At 34.1% G+C, this 22,391-nt stretch overlaps 1 protein-coding gene across 1 annotated transcript; it reads left to right on the forward strand.

The window, feature by feature from the left end:
• Positions 1-1,088: 1,088 nt before the first annotated feature.
• LOC106715699 lies at positions 1,089-22,203 on the forward strand. Its single transcript, XM_014509035.2, has 12 exons — positions 1,089-2,722; positions 3,172-3,410; positions 3,490-3,713; positions 3,834-3,964; positions 6,054-6,238; positions 8,320-8,468; positions 9,727-9,895; positions 11,794-11,987; positions 19,117-19,237; positions 20,314-20,503; positions 21,322-21,464; positions 21,605-22,203. The coding sequence occupies exons 1-12, from the start codon at positions 1,318-1,320 to the stop codon at positions 22,166-22,168; spliced, it is 3,714 nt and encodes a 1,237-aa protein (XP_014364521.2). The 5' UTR covers positions 1,089-1,317; the 3' UTR covers positions 22,169-22,203.
• Positions 22,204-22,391: the final 188 nt, after the last annotated feature.

Here is a 22,391-nt window from a genome sequence, read left to right on the forward strand (position 1 = left end):
GGTTATTACAAATATTACTTCCAGTAATCTATTCATGTTTAGGAAAAGAACACAAAAATAAACTTCACGTTAAATATAGTATACAAAATTATGTTGTTCATTATTTCAATTTTATCACATATAAATACCACAAAGCGCGTTGCAAATCGCATAATTTAAGTGACAGTAATTCGAAATCAGTGCAGTGGACTAGATTGATGGGCTGAATTCAGCGTTTGACATTATCATTGTACAACATGCCCGAATTATATCTTACATAATGCAGCTAACTTTAATCCAATTAATGAAAATGATTACCATTTGAATGACATTCATGGCAACTCTAAGACTTAACGCCGTTAGTCTTAAGTGAACATTGCTTTCACGTCAGTAAAATTAATATTTAAAGGTTAAATTAAACCAAGATTTAACAGTGGTAGATGCCAGCAATAATATCTGTAGCACGAATGGGTGGGCTCGCCCGATGAAATAACACGGCTCCACTGAAGACAGGCGTGAAGTGGAAGCAATTCCGTATTTCGGCTGATTAATGTGTGGACCTAGGGTTAATTTTAGTCCCCCTTTCCCTTCATATCATTTTCATATAAGGAATGTAAGGGAAGGGGAAGATGTGATGGAGGGTGTAGGACGCTTAGGAAGGGGAAAATATACTTATCTGTGTGTTCCTTCCTACGTCGATTAAAGGTAGGTAACGCATCTGGAATTCCGGATGTTTATGAGCAGCGGTCGATTCGCTATTTCGGCTTATTTAGGTTAAAGTTTAATAGAAGTTGATAAAAAATGACTTTGAACTAATATTACTAGTTATAATTTAATTAAGCTTTGAAAACATTAACCTATTATTGCATCAAGACTTAAACCAAATTTTTCAAAAAAAACTAGAAAAATCGCAATAACAAACTAATTATTGTAAAAAGGAATTACATAAGACGACATTAAAAAGCGCAGTTCATTAGATAAAATGATTAAGCTGAAGACAAAAACTACAATCAAAGCAGCCGACATCAAATCACCTTGTGCTCCGGACAATCGCCTCGGCTACACTATTTTTACGCTAATCTTGGACGGCTGCCACGAAGCTTGCCCTCGTGCCCGTACATTAGAATTAACTTCAGCCGGGAAACGGTTATTTTATCGCCAAATATCTTTTATATACCGATAACTAAACAACACGTTAGTTTTAATACAAAACCAATGGAGTACAAATATCTGAATGAGATATGTTCAGATCGTGTGACACAAATACATTTCTCAGCGCGTAGCTGAAAAACGTATCAGTCGAATCTATGATGGCGCCGTGAGCGTCTCGCGTCGGCCATGGTACGACTCAGATGGACGTTTACTCTAATTATAATACCTATTATACTATTCGCGACAGTGATAACCGCATTTCGCATCCGTGATCTCCAAAAAAGTTCCCACGAAAGTGTTTCGGAGTTCAAAAAGAAACCAAAATGTGAAGAATGTGAAGTGAATAAACTTGACCTTGATCGAAAACTACATATTTACAAAACTGAAAGTGTAAAACGTCATAATGACGATATTAATAAGCCTATTCAAGAAAAGAAAAAAACTACCGAGGAAAAGACGTATGATAAAATTAAATCAGTGTTTGAAGAAATAGAAGATGAAAGTGATGAAGATGAAGATGATGAAAATTTAGTTTATCTACGAAATTTGGCTTCTAAATGGGAAGAGAAACAGAAATCTTCAAACGTAATAAGTGAAAAAGAAACTATAAAAATAATCAACACGAAGAAAGAAACTGTTGTTAAAAATAATAAAATTAAAAATAATATTAAGTTAGATAGCAAAAAAGATAGTGACAACGAATACGAAAATGATGACGATGATGATGATGATGTCGACGATGACGACGATGGTTTTAGTGATAAAGCTTCCGTACAAAAGGCGACTGCGGAAGTTGTAGAGAAAAGTACCAGTTTCAGTAAAGATTTTAATAATGATGATGACGATGACGACGATGACGACAATGATAGTGATGACGAAGATAATGATATTGACGACAGTGATTTTAACACTAAAGAGAAACTTACTAAAGTTGGTTTAAGCTCTCGAGAAGTTGAAAAGCCTTTAAATCACATGAAAATACGCAAGTCAGGTGTGAAAGACAACGCATTGCCAAAGAAAGTAAAGACTACAGATACATTTATGACATCCGAAATTAAAAAAGAAGACCGTAGTAATATTGGAGAAAAGAAAACAAAAGGAAAGGTGGTTCTAATAGACAACAATGAAGAGGATGATAAAACTGTAGGCGTAGAAAAGGTTCTTAAAGATGTTAAAATCAAGAAAACAAGCCCAGAAAAAGTTGTTGATAAAGAAAGTGTACGTAAAATACAGAGACAGGAACCTTCTCAAAGCGAAAAAATCAAGACTCATAAGGTAATTAAAGAAGTATCGAAAGACACGATACCAAAGATTGATGTCAAAAATAAACAAATTAAAGATCAAGTAAAAACTGAACCTATATCAAAACACTTGAACGATTGCAAAAATGAGAGTCAAGAAGATAGTCGACTAAGGCATGTCACAGATGCTCTATACAGACGAAATTTACTTAAAAGTGAATTTGAAGATTTCTATGCGTTTCTGCCGACTTTTGCGCCAAATTTTACACGCGTTCAAAATCCTGAGTGTAGGCGTCATGGACAGATACTTCTTAGACAGTTACGTGGAGCAAAGTTGTGGGCATTGAGCAGTAAGTGAATTCTTACTTTTTCTGTATTAAAAAATGAAAGACTTTATCTGATTTACTTTCCTTTACCATCAATTATAAGTCTACCATCAGTAGTAGACGAAATAAATGAAAAAAATTGCTAGTACAATTATTTTGAGAAATTAATTTTTTCATTTATTTGTGATGGATAAGGGTAAATGTAAAACTATTAACAAAACATAACGAAGAACATTTTTACTAAAATCGTATTTTTTTACTTTGTGTTTTTAATTATGAGTGCCGACATTTTTTATAATATAAAAAAAAACGAAAATATGAATGTTATAATAAAATGTAATAGAAAAGTAAATAAGCTAACCAAGTCTCAATGAAGCATTCTAAAACAACATTACCTTTGTTAATAATTAATCAGAGAATACTTAATTAGTCTCGAAGGACCATTAGCTACATTCAAAGGTGTATATTTTCAGTGCTCGACGCCACTGCAAAGGTTCCCTCGGGAATACTCCACGGCAATGGTATTCAACTGGGTAGCTTCGACCAGTGCTTGGGGAGTCGTGCACGGGTTCAACTCGACACTGGGAGCATAGTAAAAGTTCATGGAAAGTACTGCTTGGCTCGTGTTGACCTGAAATCTGAACATCACGAAATGGAAATTCCAGTTCATTTGGCGCAATCTAAGAATTTGATCAAGAGTCGGATTGATGATGTGAGTATGATTTTTATACCAAATACCATTTTGAAAAAAATAGAAAAGTAAATCTTAATTCTTATAATGAATTGTTCAGCCAGGTCACTTCGTACCGCGATTCTCAACGTTGAGTTGGGGCGTGTGCGTTCCCGCGCCCTGTAGCTCAGAAGACGTCGAAAATATAATAAGGGATGCTATCAAACACTACCAATATACTAGTGGAATATCTATCAAAGTTAGAGTCGATGAACAGGATTGTCATGTACAAAAGAAACAAGCATGGTGGGAAGAATGGCTTGGGATACCAACCCTTGTCACATTGTAAGTTACGCTTTCATTCTGACCTTGAAATAAACGATTAATAAATTGTCATCACCTCATGTATTGAAGTGTTTTGTGCGATAGGGATATTTTGTAATGAAGTGAACATTCTGTTATCAGATTTTTGTACGGCGTAGTCATGTTACTGGTCCTAATTGCTACGGCACAAGACTTTGCTGCTAGAAAGGAAACCAATGACGAAGCGGAGGATGAAGGCGACCAAAAAGGGGTGAAAGATAAGCGGCCTGAAGGTAAGTCCTATCCTGGTTAAAAAAAAGGAAACATAAGAGTCTCAAAGTTTTTTTTAATATGGATATGATAATACTTAGATGTTATAATTTTCTTTTATTAAAATCCACACTGATTTCGTCATACATACTTTTAACCAAGTCTGTTGGATACATAATTTTTAAATAAAATACATGCACCGATGATGCTTAGTATTATGTAATAACTAGCTGTCGCCCTCGACTCCATCCGTGCGGAATTAAAAAAAAACTTAATAAGTAGCCTATGTGTTCTTTCAGACTATGTTCTACATCTTTGCCATATTTTATCAAGATCCGTTGTGCCGTTACGGAGATACCTTCAAACAAACATCTATCTATCCATCCATCCAAACTTTCGGTAGTTAACATAATATTAGTAAGAAGTAAGATACAATTTAGTCTATGGTTCTGGTTCAAGATGGATTGTGAGTCATCCTGAGCTAATGATAGAACTCACACATGGCGAAATTATGAATTCGTGTAAATAGTTTTGTTACATTGTATTTAAACTGATATACTTATGTCGTTGAGCTTAACTTTTTCACATAATCTAATAGCCTATATTTTATTCATTAACACGTCTAGACATAAAAAGGCAATCCATTCATGAAATATTTAGATAGGTCTTGGATGATTCTTGGTAAGTAGCTCATAGATTATTGTATGTTGTTCAAAGTCGAATTTAATGTGTCATTAATAGTAACTAATGCGTGAAACGTGATCGTTTCAATGAACCCAACATTGTTTATTGTTTCTTAATTACATCAATCCGTTCGGCTTCGGCCAGTAAATCAAATGATCACGGGTCACGAACGCCGTATCGAAAATTATGTCGCATGTCCATTGATTTTGAACGATTAGTGTACGTGACCGAGCCCGGTGCAATATTGCCTGGAGCAGACTTGTATACGTAATATATGTTAATTAACGTTTCATCGGTATTCGGAGTCGATTTGAATCGCAAACCGGGCCCGAGCACCGCGACTCGTTGCCGAAACAAAGTGGGTTAAGGTCGAACGGATGTTTGGGGTTCAGCGATAATTTATGAAAATAACTTGATTCATTAACAAAAATGACTCTTAGCAAACAATATACAAATTGAAATTAAATTAATATTAAATGCAATCAAATTGATGGATACGACTTATATCTATATTAATTGACGAAGCAATGCATGAGATATGACGCCCATTATGAGTCTATTTTTTTTTTATAAATATGCTAATTATGTAGGTTAAAAAATATGGAAAGTTTAATATTTGAAGTCTAATTGAAACTTAAGAGCGAATGAACTGATAAGGAAGCATATTATTTAACAAGATTTCTTTCGCTGATTTTTTAGAAGTTTATGAAGTCTTAAAAACTAAACTTGAAGCTGGAAAGCTAAGTTTAATTTATGTTGTCATTAATTTCAGCAGACATACTAAGGTGAACTGTGAATGAACTTTCAGTCACGTGGAAATGCACTAAATTTTTATCGATAAATATTTATAAAATAATACGCCTAATAACGTTCCCGCCTGTCAATCTTTGAATAACAAATAAAAACAAAAATATAATTCATTTCACACTCGTGTTTGTGTTAGGAAGTTTGTTTTCATAAACAAATTTGGTCGTTAGAAAACGACTAAGTTTCGAAGTCGATTTCTTTTCTAAATCAACGAGCGACGTAATTTGTTATGCAAATTGCCTCCGTCGACACTTCTGCCTCACGTCAAATTTAAGCATGACTTATTTCTTGATTTATTCTTGTTTATTTATGAGCTTTTTTCATCCGAAGCTTTTGAATCGAGTTCTTTTGAATTCTATATAATGGAATAACAAGAGCCGATTCTGCCCACAGTTTGCCTAAAGAAAAAGATAAATATTTAAATTCAACCATTATGTTGATGTGGTTTATCCGCCTTTTAATTCGTCGTTCGTTATTCTTTGTGGGTACTGAGAACAATTGACCAAATTTAAATTTTTTCATTAAAAAAAACACTAGCAAAAGCTGTAGTTATAACAAATGTTTAATTGTTATTATATAAATCAAAAGTTCAAAAGTAAAGGAACATTTCATTTGTTTTAGGTGAGAGCGTTATCAGTGTGTTTTCGTTGTACCGCACTGTACGCAAGCTGATGGCCCCGGCGACGTCAGATGAGATCTCCTGCATTCATGGCGTACGGGCCATAGCTACCATCGCTCTACTCATCGCTCACAAGTTCCTACCCGTCGCTTCTACGCCTTACACGAACAGGCTGATGATAACTGAGGTTTGTGAAAAAGAAGACGATGTGTTAATACTGAGTACTAGTCTGCAAAAAAGTGTCCGTGGCAATTAAACTATTTTTCGTAAATGTTATGTTGAAGTAGTAAATCATGTTCATCAATTCATTCATTTTAATATTGTTAAGACATTTTTTTTAAAATACGCAACAGTGAAAAAGTATTTCAAAAATTGTTAAACGGTAATTTGATATTTAAATATGACAGGGGCTGAAATTAAGACAAATACGACACGTATGTGATTTTTATTTTTTGCTCATTAAATTACAGCCATACCGGGATTTGAACGAAACTAGTTTGTAATTGTTTCGGAAAGGTTTAGAGGTCCTGGTAGTATACGTGCCGCTCATACTAAATTGACTAATTGCTGTTCAGCTTAAACAGTAGGTTCGTTTTAGAATAAATGTACACCTGAATTCATAAATGAATCATTCATTCATTTAAATTCACCGCACAAATGAGTAAAGTTATTTTTGAAAACTTCGCATTTTGACAAAATTAAAATGCTCTTTTTAAAGTACAAATGTGGGAGATTCTAAAAATTCAAATTTTTCCTGTTATAAATATTCTCAACTTAGTTGCGTACAAACCAAAAAATATAAGCATGTAGCGGCCAGCCTTACATTTTTAAGGTGTTATTTTGTACCATTCTGATAAAATATCGATTTCCATCATCTCATCCTGTACCTCAAGTTCTGGATCTATCGCCTCATCATATCGTCCTTATGGTCAGCGAACAACAACACATAACTTGAAGTATATCAAGAGACCAATGCCTCATAAATAAGATTAAACCGTTGGATTATAACGAAAGACATCGCGCTTAAGCTCTGAAACCTTGGATCGTCGCCAGATTGTTATTTGCCGTATCTGGCCCGTGCAACAAAATTGTGTTTGGCAATGCGAAAACTTTGTTTATCTGCGAAACTTCTAGTTTTTTGTTTATGTTAAACTGAACGGGCGAAAGCGAAAAAGTTTTGATTCTACTCTTTAATCTGACATCTGTAAGTATCGTAAAATACGTCGAGGGATCTCAGTCGTCTGCCATCAAATCCTGTCGTAACAATGAAGCTCGGCGATCATCGCTCGATACAGATAAAACATTTATACTTAATCTGGATTTAGACAACAGACAGTAAACTCTTTATTGGCATTTATACGACTACTTTTAGATCTTTACCTTGATTCATTCTCTCATCATATTCTTTATTCTAAAATAATAAGCTTTTCTGATATTATTTGACTGGAAGGGGAATAATAATGATTGATGTGGTTTATAAATATCCATTGAGTATAACTTGTGGATCGGATTAACAGATTTGTGGGGTCTGAGGACCTTAAAAGTTATGTATTAGACCAGACTTTATGGACAATCTTTATGAACTTTAGGTGTCATCAAGGTATGGAGGTTATAAACCCGCAGAAATATAGTTGATACACCCCTTGAATTATACGCATAAATCCCATACTAAAAACAATCGACTACAACATTTTCATGTTCAAAAACCAACCAGCCTTACTCATGCTAGTTTTATTCTATAATCAAAACACTAACCCGATTTACGGAATAATTTTATTAACTTAATGGCCTGTAATTCCGATGCGAGTATGGTTGGTAATTGCATGGCTTGTAATAACTTTCTTATTCCTTAGTAGTAGAGAATTAGCATGTGCAAATATACTGTAACACGATATGTTACAATTTTTAACATTTAAAAAGTAAAAATAAATGACTTTTATCATATAGTCGTAAATTGTCCACTTGCCAAGTTAATTTTTTTTATATACCTAACATTTATGTCTGAAGATTTGAAGTACAGATAATATTCTTCTCCCTTGTCATCAATTCTTACGTATTTCTTACAACTTTAGAAAACACGTACAACTTGTTATCGTTACAAACATCTAGTGGTCACTTAATAGGTCACTTGAATGTTCATGTTTCTTCTTTTTAAAATACCATATTCTTTTGAAGATAGTTGATCACTAGGAAGATCAGCGTCCTACCAGCTAAATTAAACTATAATTTTTTTCTGTGTTTTATTTTTATCTGGTTCTTTTTGTCTAGGTGGTAAGCTCTCCCCTGTGGTCGTGGTGCCGCGCTGGCTGGATGTACACTGACTGCTTCCTGTTGCTGAGTGGGACGCTCACAGCGCATCGTATAGCCAATGATAGCGAATCTGGAGCATTTAAAAGAATTCTTTTCAGATATTTGAGGTACTATATTAATAATTGTAATCACATTTTCATTGTTCTATTACCTGTTCTTAGCACTAGTGCAAATTTGATATTGAAACAAATTGCTATTAATTTCTCACAGGCGCTTAAAATAAACGCTCTGCTAAAACATATCATTCACGTAACTGATTAAAATTGACAAGTTGTTCACGATCGATTATGAAGTCGGTAATTGCTGGTTGGTCGCAGATGACGTTAACTGCGTACGATAAATTGCCGTTCTGGATGCGACGGAAGATTCTGTTGTAGTATAATGAGTTCTGATACAAATGTACGCAACATGAAATAAGCCGTTTCAAGAAATATTAAGATCAAATACAATTACAAAATCTTAAAACAATTACAACAACTTACTAAAATGATTTGACGGGTATTAATTAAAAACATGTGATTAAATAATTAAAATCATTACTGGCCCCTATTTTATATAAAATATTATCACTGAACCCTACTTCATATGAAATATTATATAATATAACTATATACTTTAGAAATTACGTTACGCATACAAGGTACCTTAAATTAGTTCCTACATAATACGCATTTGAGTTTTTTCCTGAACCGCTAGATGTTTTATTTATTTCATCAAAGATAAATGTGTGCGCTTGAAACAGTGTTCCACTGTTAGAACACGTTTATGAAAGATGTATTCCTTCTCATATTTAAAAAAAAAATGTTTTCATACAGATGTTTCGGCAGTGGAAATCCACACATTAAATAAATGTTGATAGTTGATACCATATTTATTAGTAATTAAAACACACATGTGAATTGATTGAATGAAAAACGAGTTGTGAGGCAAATTAAGTATATTTTATAAAAAAGTATTGTGTCTTTTGTTTTGTTTGATACTTATTAGTAATGGATGATATTAAGTGATGTGCTTCGTAATGTTTGACATTTTAGCACTTAATTTTAAAGGACTGACAGAACTATCAAATAACTAATCGATTAAGTTTAAAGGTCTGTTATTTAGGTACTAAATATTTGATAATGTAACCGTAAAATTCCATCGCTGTGATACTTGTTTTAACACATATTGTAGTTCTTTTTTTTGTCAAAGGGTATTAATATTTCAGTTTTTTTTTATAATAAATATTTGCGCCGAAACTTTTAGATATTAAGTTAAATATTTTGATATGTTATTCAGCATTTTACTTTTCTCTTATATCTTAAATGTCCACGATTTTCTAATGTCAATTAAAATAGATTTTTTAATATTTTATTTTTGTTGCAGACTGACTCCTGCGTTATTAGCCGTGATACTATTCTACGCGTACGTTTGGGACAACATCTCCATAGGGCCCATGTGGGGCTCACTCATCACCAAGAACGCGGAGGTCTGTCAACAAGGCTGGTGGTGGAATGTCTTATACCTGCAGAACTATTTTGGATTCGAGGATATGGTTAGTGTTTTTCAATATTAACTGACTGACGAGGTGAGATGTTAATTGTTTTTTTTAGTTAGTTGATTTTTTTTGTTGAAAACTTGTTAATTTAATAATATTAATATAATTTAGGACGTCAGAAATTATTGTTTTTTTATTCAGATAATTCTTTTTTTGTAAACTTTTGTCAATTCTATTTCTTCTTTGTTATCTTTTAAAATTGATAATTATTATTTTTCAACTAAGACCTTGAAATTATGTGTATAAATTTATAGAAAAGGATAACATTTTTAAATTTTTTATTTCACTTGCTACAATTGATTTTAATTTATTCTAATTTTAACTCGCGATAAGAATTTTAATCTCAATAATTTTATTTTTAAATTGTTTTTGTTGGCAGTTGATGGTCATACATTGTGTGTTGTGTTGGAATACATTAGGCAATTTCCTAAATAAACTACAGTAGAAAAAAATATGTATATCGTCTTGAGTAATGACGCCGTTTGCATTCTTGTAATGATCGCTACAGAACTGGCGCAAGCTAGTTGAACGGATTATTCCGATGACGCTCTCAGAATAATGAAATCATTACTCAATATAATTATAGTGCATAAGCTACTAGATTTATGAAAAACCTCAACTTAACACATTTATTTAAAACATGCGGTGGCCCACGACTTCGTCAGCGCAAAAAATTGTAGCCTATAATATGCCTGCGTGCATCAGCTACCTTCCCGTCAAAACGGACCTGCTGTTTTGGATAGTGTTTGGAACAAACGCGGAGTTGCGGACAGACAGATAAAAATTTAAAAAATTAGTTTTTCGTTATTAGCAAAGCATGTATGAAATATATCACCATCTCAAAGGCCGGCAACGCATCTGCGATTCCTCTGGTATTGCAGATGACCATGGGCGTCGATGAACACCTTGGTGTTCCCGCTGCTCGTTTGCCTTTAAATATGTTTTTTTTTCGATATTACATACAGACACTCGTTCATTATTTGTATAGATATTTACGGAATAATGTCGCAGAAAGACATTCAATTATTATACACAAGTGAAATATATAAGGCATAGTCTGCTGCACCTAAACTTAAGCCGTCTAAACCGAAGGAAAACAATCTAAATAATATTATTTAATTGTAACAACGTCCAGTACGAGTCCAGTACAAATTTGTCAGTGTATTCGACATTGACAAATTGCTACAATTCGACACATCAATTTCTAAATAAATTCGTTCAATATGCAATTTGGCGAGTCTTTACAATTGGCGGACATATTCATTAAATAAAAAATATAGAAGCTTCAGAAGTTTGTAAACCTATTAGGTTTTTAAATCCTTACGTGTAGAAACAATTTTATTTCTGTTCTATTTAAATTCATTTCGAATTTACCAATTTTGAGTTGTAATAAAATAAAACGTCCAGGTCTTCCAGTAACATAAGTAATCACAAAACGATCGGATATTCATTAGGAAAATGTCCGACTGTCAAACATGTAGGCGTTGATATATGAATGTATCAGGAACGTAAAAACCGGAAGTCCCTAGTTTTCTTCAACCTTTCTATATAATGAGCATGAATGTGATTTCGAAGCTTTTAAATATTAAATCTATTTTTAGAAGTAAAACGTTGATACAAATTTACAAATTACAATATTCACTAGACTTCGGTAAAACCATTACAAGACAAAAGGACTTGGAATGAAAAAGGAACATCTATATTTAAGTTTAATTAAGATTAATTAAGACCACCTTCTTTTTTTTAGGATCTTTTTAGGAAAGGACATTTATATCACTCTCGTATTAAAATGGTGCTTTCCCGGATAAGCAACTTGCTGCTTCCATCTATTCCTCTTATGCTCCTTTTAAATTAAACATGTTCTAAATGTGTAATAATAAGTACTGTTGTTTTAGTGCGCCCCACAAACTCACCAGCTGGCATTAGACATGCAGCTGTCGGTCCTGGGCGGCGTGGTAGTGTGGGCAATGCAGTCTGAATTGCCGGTACTGCGCGCTCTGTTACCCACGCTTCACGTGTGGACCGCCTTCTCCAGGTACCGGATAACGAAGGAACACCGCCTCACACTACTGGCTTATCACGGCGTCAGGTATGTTGACTGAAAATATAATAAGAATTTTGCTCTGCTAACTACTCTGTACCCCTTTGCTCTGATTCCATCAAATGTAGGGTCAGCAATAAATACAAATTTACTTATCAATTGGATCTATTAACCGTCACAACATCAGCGCAATCCATCTAGAATTTCTCTGAACTATACTTGTTTACTATCTTAATTTTTAGGATACATTAATTTGTTCTAAGTTTACTACGCATCTCTTTCATGTGCAAAATACCATACATGTCACGTGTCATTCTAACCTCTCTTGGTCGCTGCTATTCGGTAAAAATAATAAATATATCTAAAGGATAAATTATTAGCAATATATTATGTAAAAATATTGTTGAACTAGCATAGCACTTAGAACATAAATTGGTAAGTGTTAAAAAAGTCTGTGACAAATTAAAGCAAAAAAAAAACCTCTTAACTTCAAATGAAAATAAACTTAAATACGCAGTTCTTTTTTAACATCATATCACGTAATTTATAATAATAAAAATCAATAAAGAAATCATCCATCCGTCTATCCATCCATCTAAACTTTTGCATTTATAATATTAGTAAGATTATTATTAAATCCTACTGAGCTATGTGATTCTAAGATTTATTATTGTAAAGTTTATTAGCTATTCTTTTAATATTAGGTCCTAACATATGAAATTGGCGTTTTTCGTACTGGCCACTTTAATCACGAATTTCTCCTCTTTGGTAAGGAATTCCAAATTCAAATTTGTACAGCTATAGACTCATGTATTTGTGGTTCGATGACCGTCATTCATTTGTTTTTTTTCTTCTGTTTTTTTCTGTTTGCGTCACTCATTTTACAAAATGGAAAACTTAAAATATCGCATTATTTACGAGTACGAGTTCCGCCGTGGCACTAGTGCTGCGGAAACGACTCGAAGGGTGAATGATGTGTATGGCGGTCGTGTTGCAAAAGAAAACACAGTTCGTTTTTGGTTCCAACGTTTTCGTTCTGGAAATTTCGATCTGCAGAACAAGCCCCGTGGACGGCCTGAGACTCAAGTTGATAATGAAGAGTTGAAGGCTATTGTGGAAGCGGATCCATCGCAAACCACGTCCGAGTTAGCTGCAGGCTGCGATGTTAGTGATAAAACTGTTTTAATTCACTTGAAGCAAATTGGGAAGATTAAAAAGCTTGAAAGGTGAGTACCTCACGAATTGACTGAAGCAAACCGGCAAACGCGCGTCGACTGTTGCGTTACATTACTAAACCGGCACAATAATGAAGGTATTTTAAACCGAATCATTACCTGTGATGAAAAATGGGTTCTTTACGATAATCGGAAGCGCTCAGCGTAATGGTTGGATCCTGGCCAGCCAGCCAAATCCTGCCCCAAGCGAAAATTAACCCCAAAAAAGTTACTTGTAAGCGTTTGGTGGACTAGTGCCGGTATTGTTCATTACAGTTTTCTCAAATCTGGCCAGACTATTACGGCTGATGTCTATTGTCAGCAATTGCAAACCATGATGGAAAAGCTAGCGGCTAAACAACCTAGGCTGGTCAATCGCTCCACGCCACTGCTGCTTCACGACAACGCTAGACCACACACTGCGCAACAGACGGCTACTAAATTAGAAGAGCTTCAATTGGAAAGTCTAAGACATCCTCCGTACTCCACGGACCTTGCTCCAACAGATTACCATTTTTTTCGAAATTTGGATAACTTCTTGCAAGGGAAAAAATTCAACTCCGATGGGGCAGTCCAAATCGCCTTCAAAGATTTTATTGATTCCCGTCCGACTGGTTTTTTTAGTAAAGGGATCAATGAACTACCTATGAGATGGCAAAAGTGCATAGAAAATAATGGTTCATACTTTGATTAATTAAATATATTATATTAAAAAATATTCGACTTTTTGTTCCTCCCATACAAAACGCCAATTTCATATGTAAGGACCTAATATATTCACGGCAGTACTCTAAAATTATTTATTTTATGCTAAATCATTTGTTCAGCACTAGTAGTGTAAAATTATTGGTCGGTCAGTTGTTTTGACATGAAATTTTCATGTATTTTATTTTGAGTATTTGTATATAAGGTAACATGTTACCATAAGTTTGATCAAAGCGAATGTTATAGATTGATTTATATTCAAAGTGTATGGCGAACGCGAACCTTGCCGGTGGCTACCGGAAGCTGTTGGATCGAAAAACAAAAACGCATTTAGACTTACACTTTTATTAATCAACATACAAAAATGTGTTCGACAATTACAGCGTGGGAAGACATGACAGTTAGTGAGCAAAGATTAATTAAGAATTCACTGGCATTGGGTACTTGCTATTTGAGCCTACAAATCTCCCCCTCACAATGCTAGTGTTAATATATTCCCATAGCTCTTCGAAGTTCTTGATGTCTGTTACCAGTCAGACCTTTAGTAAGAATATCGGCCAGCATCTTTTGTGTTTCCATGTACTGGACTTCTATTTCTCCTTTACTAATATGTTCTTTTAAGAAGTGGACTCTGAGGTCTATATGTTTGGTTCTGCTGCTGATAATTGCATTCTGGCAAAGTTTCAATGCAGCTTGGTTGTCATTGTAAATCTTTATTTTTCTTTGTTTCTGAGAAGTAATGTCTTTCAATAGCAATTTTAGATGTAAGGCTTCTTTCACTGCATCTGATAACGCCATATATTCTGCCTCTGCTGTAGACATGGCAGTGGATCTCTGTTTCCTAGACTCCCAGCTTACTATACCTTTTTCCATTTTGAAGCAATATCCTGTGTAGGATTTTCTGTCTATGTTACAGGAAGCCCAGTCAGCATCAGCATATCCATACAGTTCCTTTTCTTTGTCTTTTTCATATGTTATACCCATCTCCTTTGTTCCTTTTAAATATCTCAATACTCTCTTTGTTGCTTTGTAATGTTCTGGTCCAAAACAATTGTTGAATTGGGATAAATAGCTTACTGCATAAGCAATATCTGGTCTGGTTGCTACTGCCAGAAACATTAAAGATCCTATTAGCATTTGATAAGGTAAGTTCTCATCACATGTATCTTTCTTCTCTAGTTTTAAGTAAGCTTCTATAGGGGTGTTCACCGGTTTGCAGTCTTCCATTCTGAACTTTGTAAGTAATTTTTCAATATATTTCTTCTGTTTTATTTTTATTTTTCCTTCATTCTCTTCTATCTCTATTCCAATAAATTCTTTTGCATTTCCAATATCTTTCATATCAAATATTGTTTTTAATTTTTCCTTTATTAATTCAAATTTTCTTTTGCAGGAATAGGCCATCAGGATGTCATCAACATATAGACCAAGAATTATTTTTGCTCCTTCCTCTTCTAATATGTAAATACAAGGGTCTGCAACTGATGGAACAAAACCAAGATGTTGAAGTTCTAAATCCAATTTCTTGTACCATTGGCGACCTGACTGTTTCAGTCCATATAAAGCTTTTTGTAGTTCACATACTTGTTCCCCTTTTATTGTTGTAATGTCTTGTAACATTTCCCGTGCTTTAAGATAGATTGTCAAGTCTTCATTTGAACTTTCCTCGAGTAAAATTTCTGTTATATAATCTTCAAGTCTATCTGGTTTTTTTAAAAATAATTTTTCCTCCAAATCTCCATTTAGGTATGCGGTTGTCACATCAAGTTGATGTAACTTCAAGTCTTCTTTAACTGCAGTTGCTAACAGCAATCTGACGGAGCTTAACTTTGCTACGGGGGCCCAAGTCTCTTTATAGTCTAAACCAGGTGTTTGAGTGTAACCTCGGGCTACTAATCTTGCTTTCTTTGTTTCATTTTCTGGACCTACTTTCTTCTTTAGTATCATTTTATAGTCTACAACTTTCATATAATTTTTCTTCTCTACAATCTTCCAAGTATCATTTTTGATATGTGCTCTTATTTCTGTTTTGATTGCATCCTTCCAGTCCTCATGTATCATCTCATCTTCACATTTGAATGTTGCTTCTTCTGTATCTAATTCATGATATTCATCTGATGATTCTAGATCAAGTTCATAATCTTTATGCCATGCAGGGGCTTGCCTTCTTCTATGAGATCTTGTAGCTACATGTTCACTACTGTTTTGATTTGAGTTTTGTTCAACTTCATCTTCTATTTCAGGTTCATTTCTTTCTATTTCAGATTCATTTCTTTCTATTTCCGGTTCATTTCCTTCTATTTCAGGTTCATTTCTTACTCTTTCAGAAATATCTTTGTTGGCTGCTTCAATTGTAACATCTACAACAGGTACTATTTTTATATTTCTGTTGCTCACATTTTCATGTTTTTTATTTGTTTTAATAACAGTTTTTTCTTTTTCAGCTTGCAGCTCATTCAGGTCATAGAAGATTCCATCATAGTTTGTATTTGGATTTTTGTTGTAATACTTCTTGTCAATTACTTTCACATCTCTGCTGATTATAACACCACTTCTTTCTGGGATATAAATCCTGTATCCTTTTGCATTTTGGGCGTAGCCCACAAATACACCCTCAATAGCTTTAGGTTTAAATTTTCCTTTTCTGTTTTTGTCAAGGACAAAAGCTTTACTTCCAAACACTTTGAGATGCCTTCCTGACGGTGCACGACCGGTCCATTTTTGATAAGGAGTTGTATTCAGTGCTTTTGTGGGGCTTCTGTTCAATAGGTAGTTTGCTGTGTACAAAGCTTCTGCCCACAATTGTTCAGGTATTGCACTCTCAATCATTAAACATCTCGCTTTATCTAACAATGATCGGTTTTTGCGTTCGGCTTGTCCGTTTTGTTGAGGTGTGTAAGGTGATGTTAGTCTCCTGTTGATTCCGTTTTCCTTTAGATATTCATCAAACTCATGGTTACAATATTCAGTTCCATTGTCTGTTTGTAAGTTTTTTATGTGTTTATTGTGAAATTTTTCAACTTTGTTCTTATATTCTTTAAATTTTTCAAAGACTTCATTTTTGTATGTAATGAAGTAAATGCAACAATATTTTGTATAATCATCAATAAAAGTCACAAAATATTTGGCTCCTGCCAATGTTTCAGGCTGTATTGGTCCACATACATCGCTGTGAATTAATTCCAATGGTTGGTGCGACTGTGGGCCTTCTACTGATTGAAATGGTAATCGGGTCATTTTTCCTTTTATACATGTTTCACAAACCGGTAAGGTTTCATTTTTTATTTCAAGACCTTTTATCATGTTGTTGTTTGCTGCTAGCTTCAGATCATTTTCATTTAGATGACCCATTTTTCTATGCCAATTTTCAATATTTGTGTTATTATTTGCAGCATAACTTATGTATTCCTCTCCAGTTATGTAATATAGTCCATTTATCTTAGTAGCTGTTAATGTAGTTTGCCCATTTTCATCCTTGATATAAGCCTTTTCTTTTGTAAAGATTACTTCATTTCCTTTTTCTGTGATTTTTGCCACAGATAGCAGATTTGTTGATAAAGAAGGCACGTACAAGGTGTCATGCAGGTTATATGTTTCTCCATGTATCTTTAGTTGTATAACACCCTTTCCTTCAACCTTTGCTTGAGTATTATTTGATGCCAACTTTAGCGACCCATTTTCAGGATTTATCGATTTAAACAAATCTTCATTTGCACTCATGTGAGAAGTACAGCCACTATCTAAGCACCATGTATTCGGTTTTACTGCAAAACAGGTAGGTGTGATGTAAAAATTTTTCTCTTGTTTCCGTTCTTTATTAATTTTATTTTTATGGAAGCAATAATCTACACTATGCCCCTTCTTTTTGCAGTATACACAAAACTTGGTTTTCTTTTTGGAAAAGAATGCACCTTCAACAGTCTTTGTATTTTTTCTTGCTTCATTTTCCTCCAATATTTTTATTTTTAAATCTTCTGGGTTTGGCAATGAATCTCTCGACTCAATTGCAATTCTGAAATTGTCAAAACTAGATGGAAGGCTGTAAAGCATCATAATACTTAGAAGCTCTGGATGGATTTTAACGTCCATGTCTGCCAGCTTATCAACAATATCAAGGAAGTTGTTTAAGTGGTCTCTCACTTCTTCATTTGGCAATATTTTCTTTAACACTAGTTGTTTGAGTAATGTCGCTTTTCTTGCTGGTCCAGTACTTTGATAAATTGATTTTAGCTTGTCCCATACTTGTTTAGATGTAGTACACCCTTTTATTTGTTTTAGTTCGGATGGTGATATCAGCAGGAACAGCTCTGACCTGGCCATCAAGTCCTGTTTTGCGAACTCCACTTTCTCCTCAGGGGACGCTCTGCTTGAGAGGATTTTGGCTCCATTTACGTATTCCCACAAATCATTTTTTATTAATACGGCTTGGGCTTGCAGACACCACGTATCATAGTTATTTTTGTTCAAGGCATCTACACGGTATGATGACGTTGACGAAGTCATTTTTCTTTGCGTTTTGTAGCAAACCACGCTCTGCTACCATTTGTTGGATCGAAAAACAAAAACGCATTTAGACTTACACTTTTATTAATCAACATACAAAAATGTGTTCGACAATTACAGCGTGGGAAGACATGACAGTTAGTGAGCAAAGATTAATTAAGAATTCACTGGCATTGGGTACTTGCTATTTGAGCCTACAGAAGCTGCGGCGAACGACTCGAAATCACTCTGAGAGCCTTAGTCATATCACGGACATACGCATTACTCCTTTGAAAAACATAATACATAAGAAAAAACAATAACATTAACACGTATAAAATAACGTAAACTCCAATATCTGATTGTTATAATACGGAATTACATGTATAAACTGCTCCAGGGGAAGATGCAAGGAAATAAACCAACTGAAAATCGCACATCTTGAAAATATTAAATCATGTTAAAACTTAATTATATAATCACGTCTTCGCTTATAATGTTAGAATCGCAAATAACAAAAAAATAAAAATGGCAACGCTGTTTTTACGTAGCAGTTATACAAAATTGAATGTTGTTCCCATCTATTTATAATTTGTGCAATAACATTTAAACAAACGATGTTGTGTGCAATGTGAAATGAAATGTGAACTAAATCTCAACTATATAAAAACTTATACGATTGCAATCCTTTTGCTGTATCATTGGAAATAATTTCCGGTTGAAATACTATTTGAAATACAATACAATAGCTTTATTATTTTTCTTTTCGTTTTCAGCGTAAGCCAACTGTACAGGACGGCACGGCTGAGCTACACCTCTGTGATCCACCGCGCCTCTCCCTACTTGCTCGGGCTTAGCCTCGGGCTCGCTCTCAAGAACAATACACGTCATAGCAAAGTACGTTCGGCTTCACTCGAACTATTATAGAATCAACGATATTTACAGTTCGCTAAACAAACACTTCGATGAACCTCGATAGTTTCTTTGAAATGTTGAAGCGAAGTATACTTTGAACTTTATTATATTTATAACGGAGATTACTTCATAACTTATTAAAGTATTTCATCTCTGCTCTTATAGAACAAGAGTTAAGTATCTTTTATGTTATACTAGCTTTTACCCGCGACTCCGTCCGCGCGGAATAAAAAATAGAAAACGGGGTAAAAATTATGTCCGTTTCCTGGTTCTAAGCTACCTGCCCACCAATTTTCAGTCAAATCGATTCAGCCGTTCTTTAGTTATAAATTATGTAACTAACACGACTTTCTATTATATATATAAAGATTTACCAGTTTTTAATATAACATTGAACGATCTAATAGTCTACGGGTTAAAGGTGAGGTTACGAAAAATCTGAATTTTGTTAAATTCAGACATTAGACATTAGAGGTTTCAATTTGTAAATCTTTGTTGATTATTTTAAGTTTACTGCTAATGAATGCAGGAAGTATAAAACAAAATATAATTTCTGACATATCTCGGTATCACTGACCACTAAGCTGTGGGTCGTTAGAGACAGACATTAGGTGGCATGCGGCTTCAGTATCTTAATCTCTTACGTGTTGAGTTAAATGACGTATGCACTAATGTATTTCTCCGAAAACCACAAGCTTCGAGATTGTAGGCAAGCCGCCAGCGGTGAAATATTGTTGTGATACTGGCTTGGGGGCGGCTCCCCTGAGTTGAGATTGCAAAAGCAAGACATTGCATTTGTACATAAGTGGTTTTATTTGATTTTGATCTATCACCGTACTAAGTGCCAAGTAATACTTTGCAAGATATTACACGTTAATGAGAAAAATGATGATTTTGCAGATATCGATAGATTTTCTATTATTTAGGGATAAGTACAGAACAATACCTACTCCTTTGTAAAAACATGAAAACGACAATCGATATAACACATTTGAGGTCGAGATTTAAAATTGAAATACCACTTCTATATTAATATACAAAACTGTTTTTTTTTTCAGATATTACTGGCATTTGGATGGTTAATCAGCGGTATACTATGGTGCTCTGTATGGTGGGCGGGTTTCGATTCTGGCTCGACTCAGTACCGATACAGCGCAACATTCGCGGCACAGTACGCCGCGTTGGCACCCATCGCCTCCGCTTTGGCAATCGCCTGGCTCATATACGCAGTCCACGGCGGTCATTGTGGTCAGTGTTACAACAGAATGAAACTAAATCTGGTTAGAAAACGAGGAAACCATTTGCAACGAAAATAAACATCGGTTTCCATTAAATCGTGTTCCCAATATTTAGCTAATTTAATTACTTGGCATGATCTTGTTAGAAAATAAATTAGAATTTAATGTTTTTTTAAAGGTTTTACATTAATATGTGAATTATCAAGATTCAATTCAGTAACATTAATAAAAGAAAGTCACCATGGCTATGTAGGCACTGTGACGTATGTAAGCTAAAATAATATTTTTTGAGTATTTGAATATTTTTTATAAGATAATGTAAATGTTAGTATTTATTTGACTATTATCGTATACAAAAACAGAGAACGTGATAGTCAAAATACCTTTTCGTGAAACATACACGTGCTTACTTCTACGTATTATTCACTAAATATCTATTTTACAAAATACATTCATAAACTAGATATTTGATCCATATTTATTTGATTATATTTCCACTATGAGAAATTCCATAACATTGAAATATGACATGAAATACGAAATCAAAGAAAGATGGCTTTTGAAAACAAGTGTATTCAATCGTAAATGTAACAAATGAAGGAATATTAGTAATATATATCGAAAAATTTGGCTAAGAATAGTTTTAATAAAAGTTGTTTAATTCCGTCTAACTGGGATAATTAGACGACTTAGGAATTTTATAGATTGGTTAGTTTTTAATTCTGAATTCTTAAAGAATAAGAAATAAAATTACTATAATTAATATTTCGTATATTACTAACTTGCAATGTAAATTCCGAGATTGTGATTGCATTTTCTTATTTACAGATTTCCTGCACAACTTACTCTGCAGTCGTCCATTAACCCTTATCAGTCGTCTTTCGTATGCTCTCTATCTCTGTCAGTTCGTTGTGTTTCTGACTAATGCGGCTACAGTGAGGACTGCTACCGAATTTTCCTTAATGTCTCTGGTGAGTGCGAGCGAAATAATGTATTGCAATTTATTTCTTCAACATTGCTATTTCAACAGAAATATCATCTAAAATAATATCATTAACATTTTTATTGAGCTAAAGGAATATAAGAATAATAATAAATCCTTTTTTTTCAGATTGATGTCCAAGAAATATCTTTAATATTTTTATCATCAATTTTGTTGACGTTAACATTTGTAATTCCAATGCAGTCATTGCCAAAGATTCTTTTCTTAGTGTCGAAAACAAATGAAACTAAAAAGGAAAAGTTAGATCCCACAGAATCAGAAAAGATCCAATCACAAACAGGAAGTCCAAGAAAGAATGAAAAGGTTATAGAACCGCCTTTGATTAGAAATAGGCAAACTCTTATCGCTCATCGAGAAGTGTTAGAAGAAATCCCAGAAGTTGAAATGGAACATGAACATCAGAGAATAACGAATGATGGTTTAGAGGAAATTTTAGAAGAGGAAGAAAATGAGGAAGGTTTAGATGAAGAAAATGAACGTATAAACGAAGAAGAGCTAGAAGTAATAGAAGAAGAACAAGGTGACGATGAGGACTTCTGGACAAATAGAGATGAGAACAATCAAAGGAGACCATTGTCTAGAAATAGTGATGATAGGGATCTCGACGACTGGGAAGTAACAGGCAATGGCAATGGACATAGTGGAGCTCAACATTATCGATACTCGAGATAATGATGAAAATGTAATTAAATTTTATGCGAACTGAATGTTAAATTCATTTTATTCATAGTTTGTACACACAATTGAAAGGACAGCGGTGTCAATTTTTGCTGTTCGTCCTCCTATTTAGTTGCTGAGGTTGATTTTTTGAAATGCTAACATAACGGAATGTTGTCTTATCAAGTCTTTCATAACTTGACGACATGCTTGTGTAACATGAATTATGACTTACTAA

This window comes from Papilio machaon, chromosome 5, assembly GCF_912999745.1.
Source record: "Papilio machaon chromosome 5, ilPapMach1.1, whole genome shotgun sequence".
Classification (NCBI taxonomy): Eukaryota; Metazoa; Arthropoda; class Insecta; order Lepidoptera; family Papilionidae; genus Papilio; species Papilio machaon.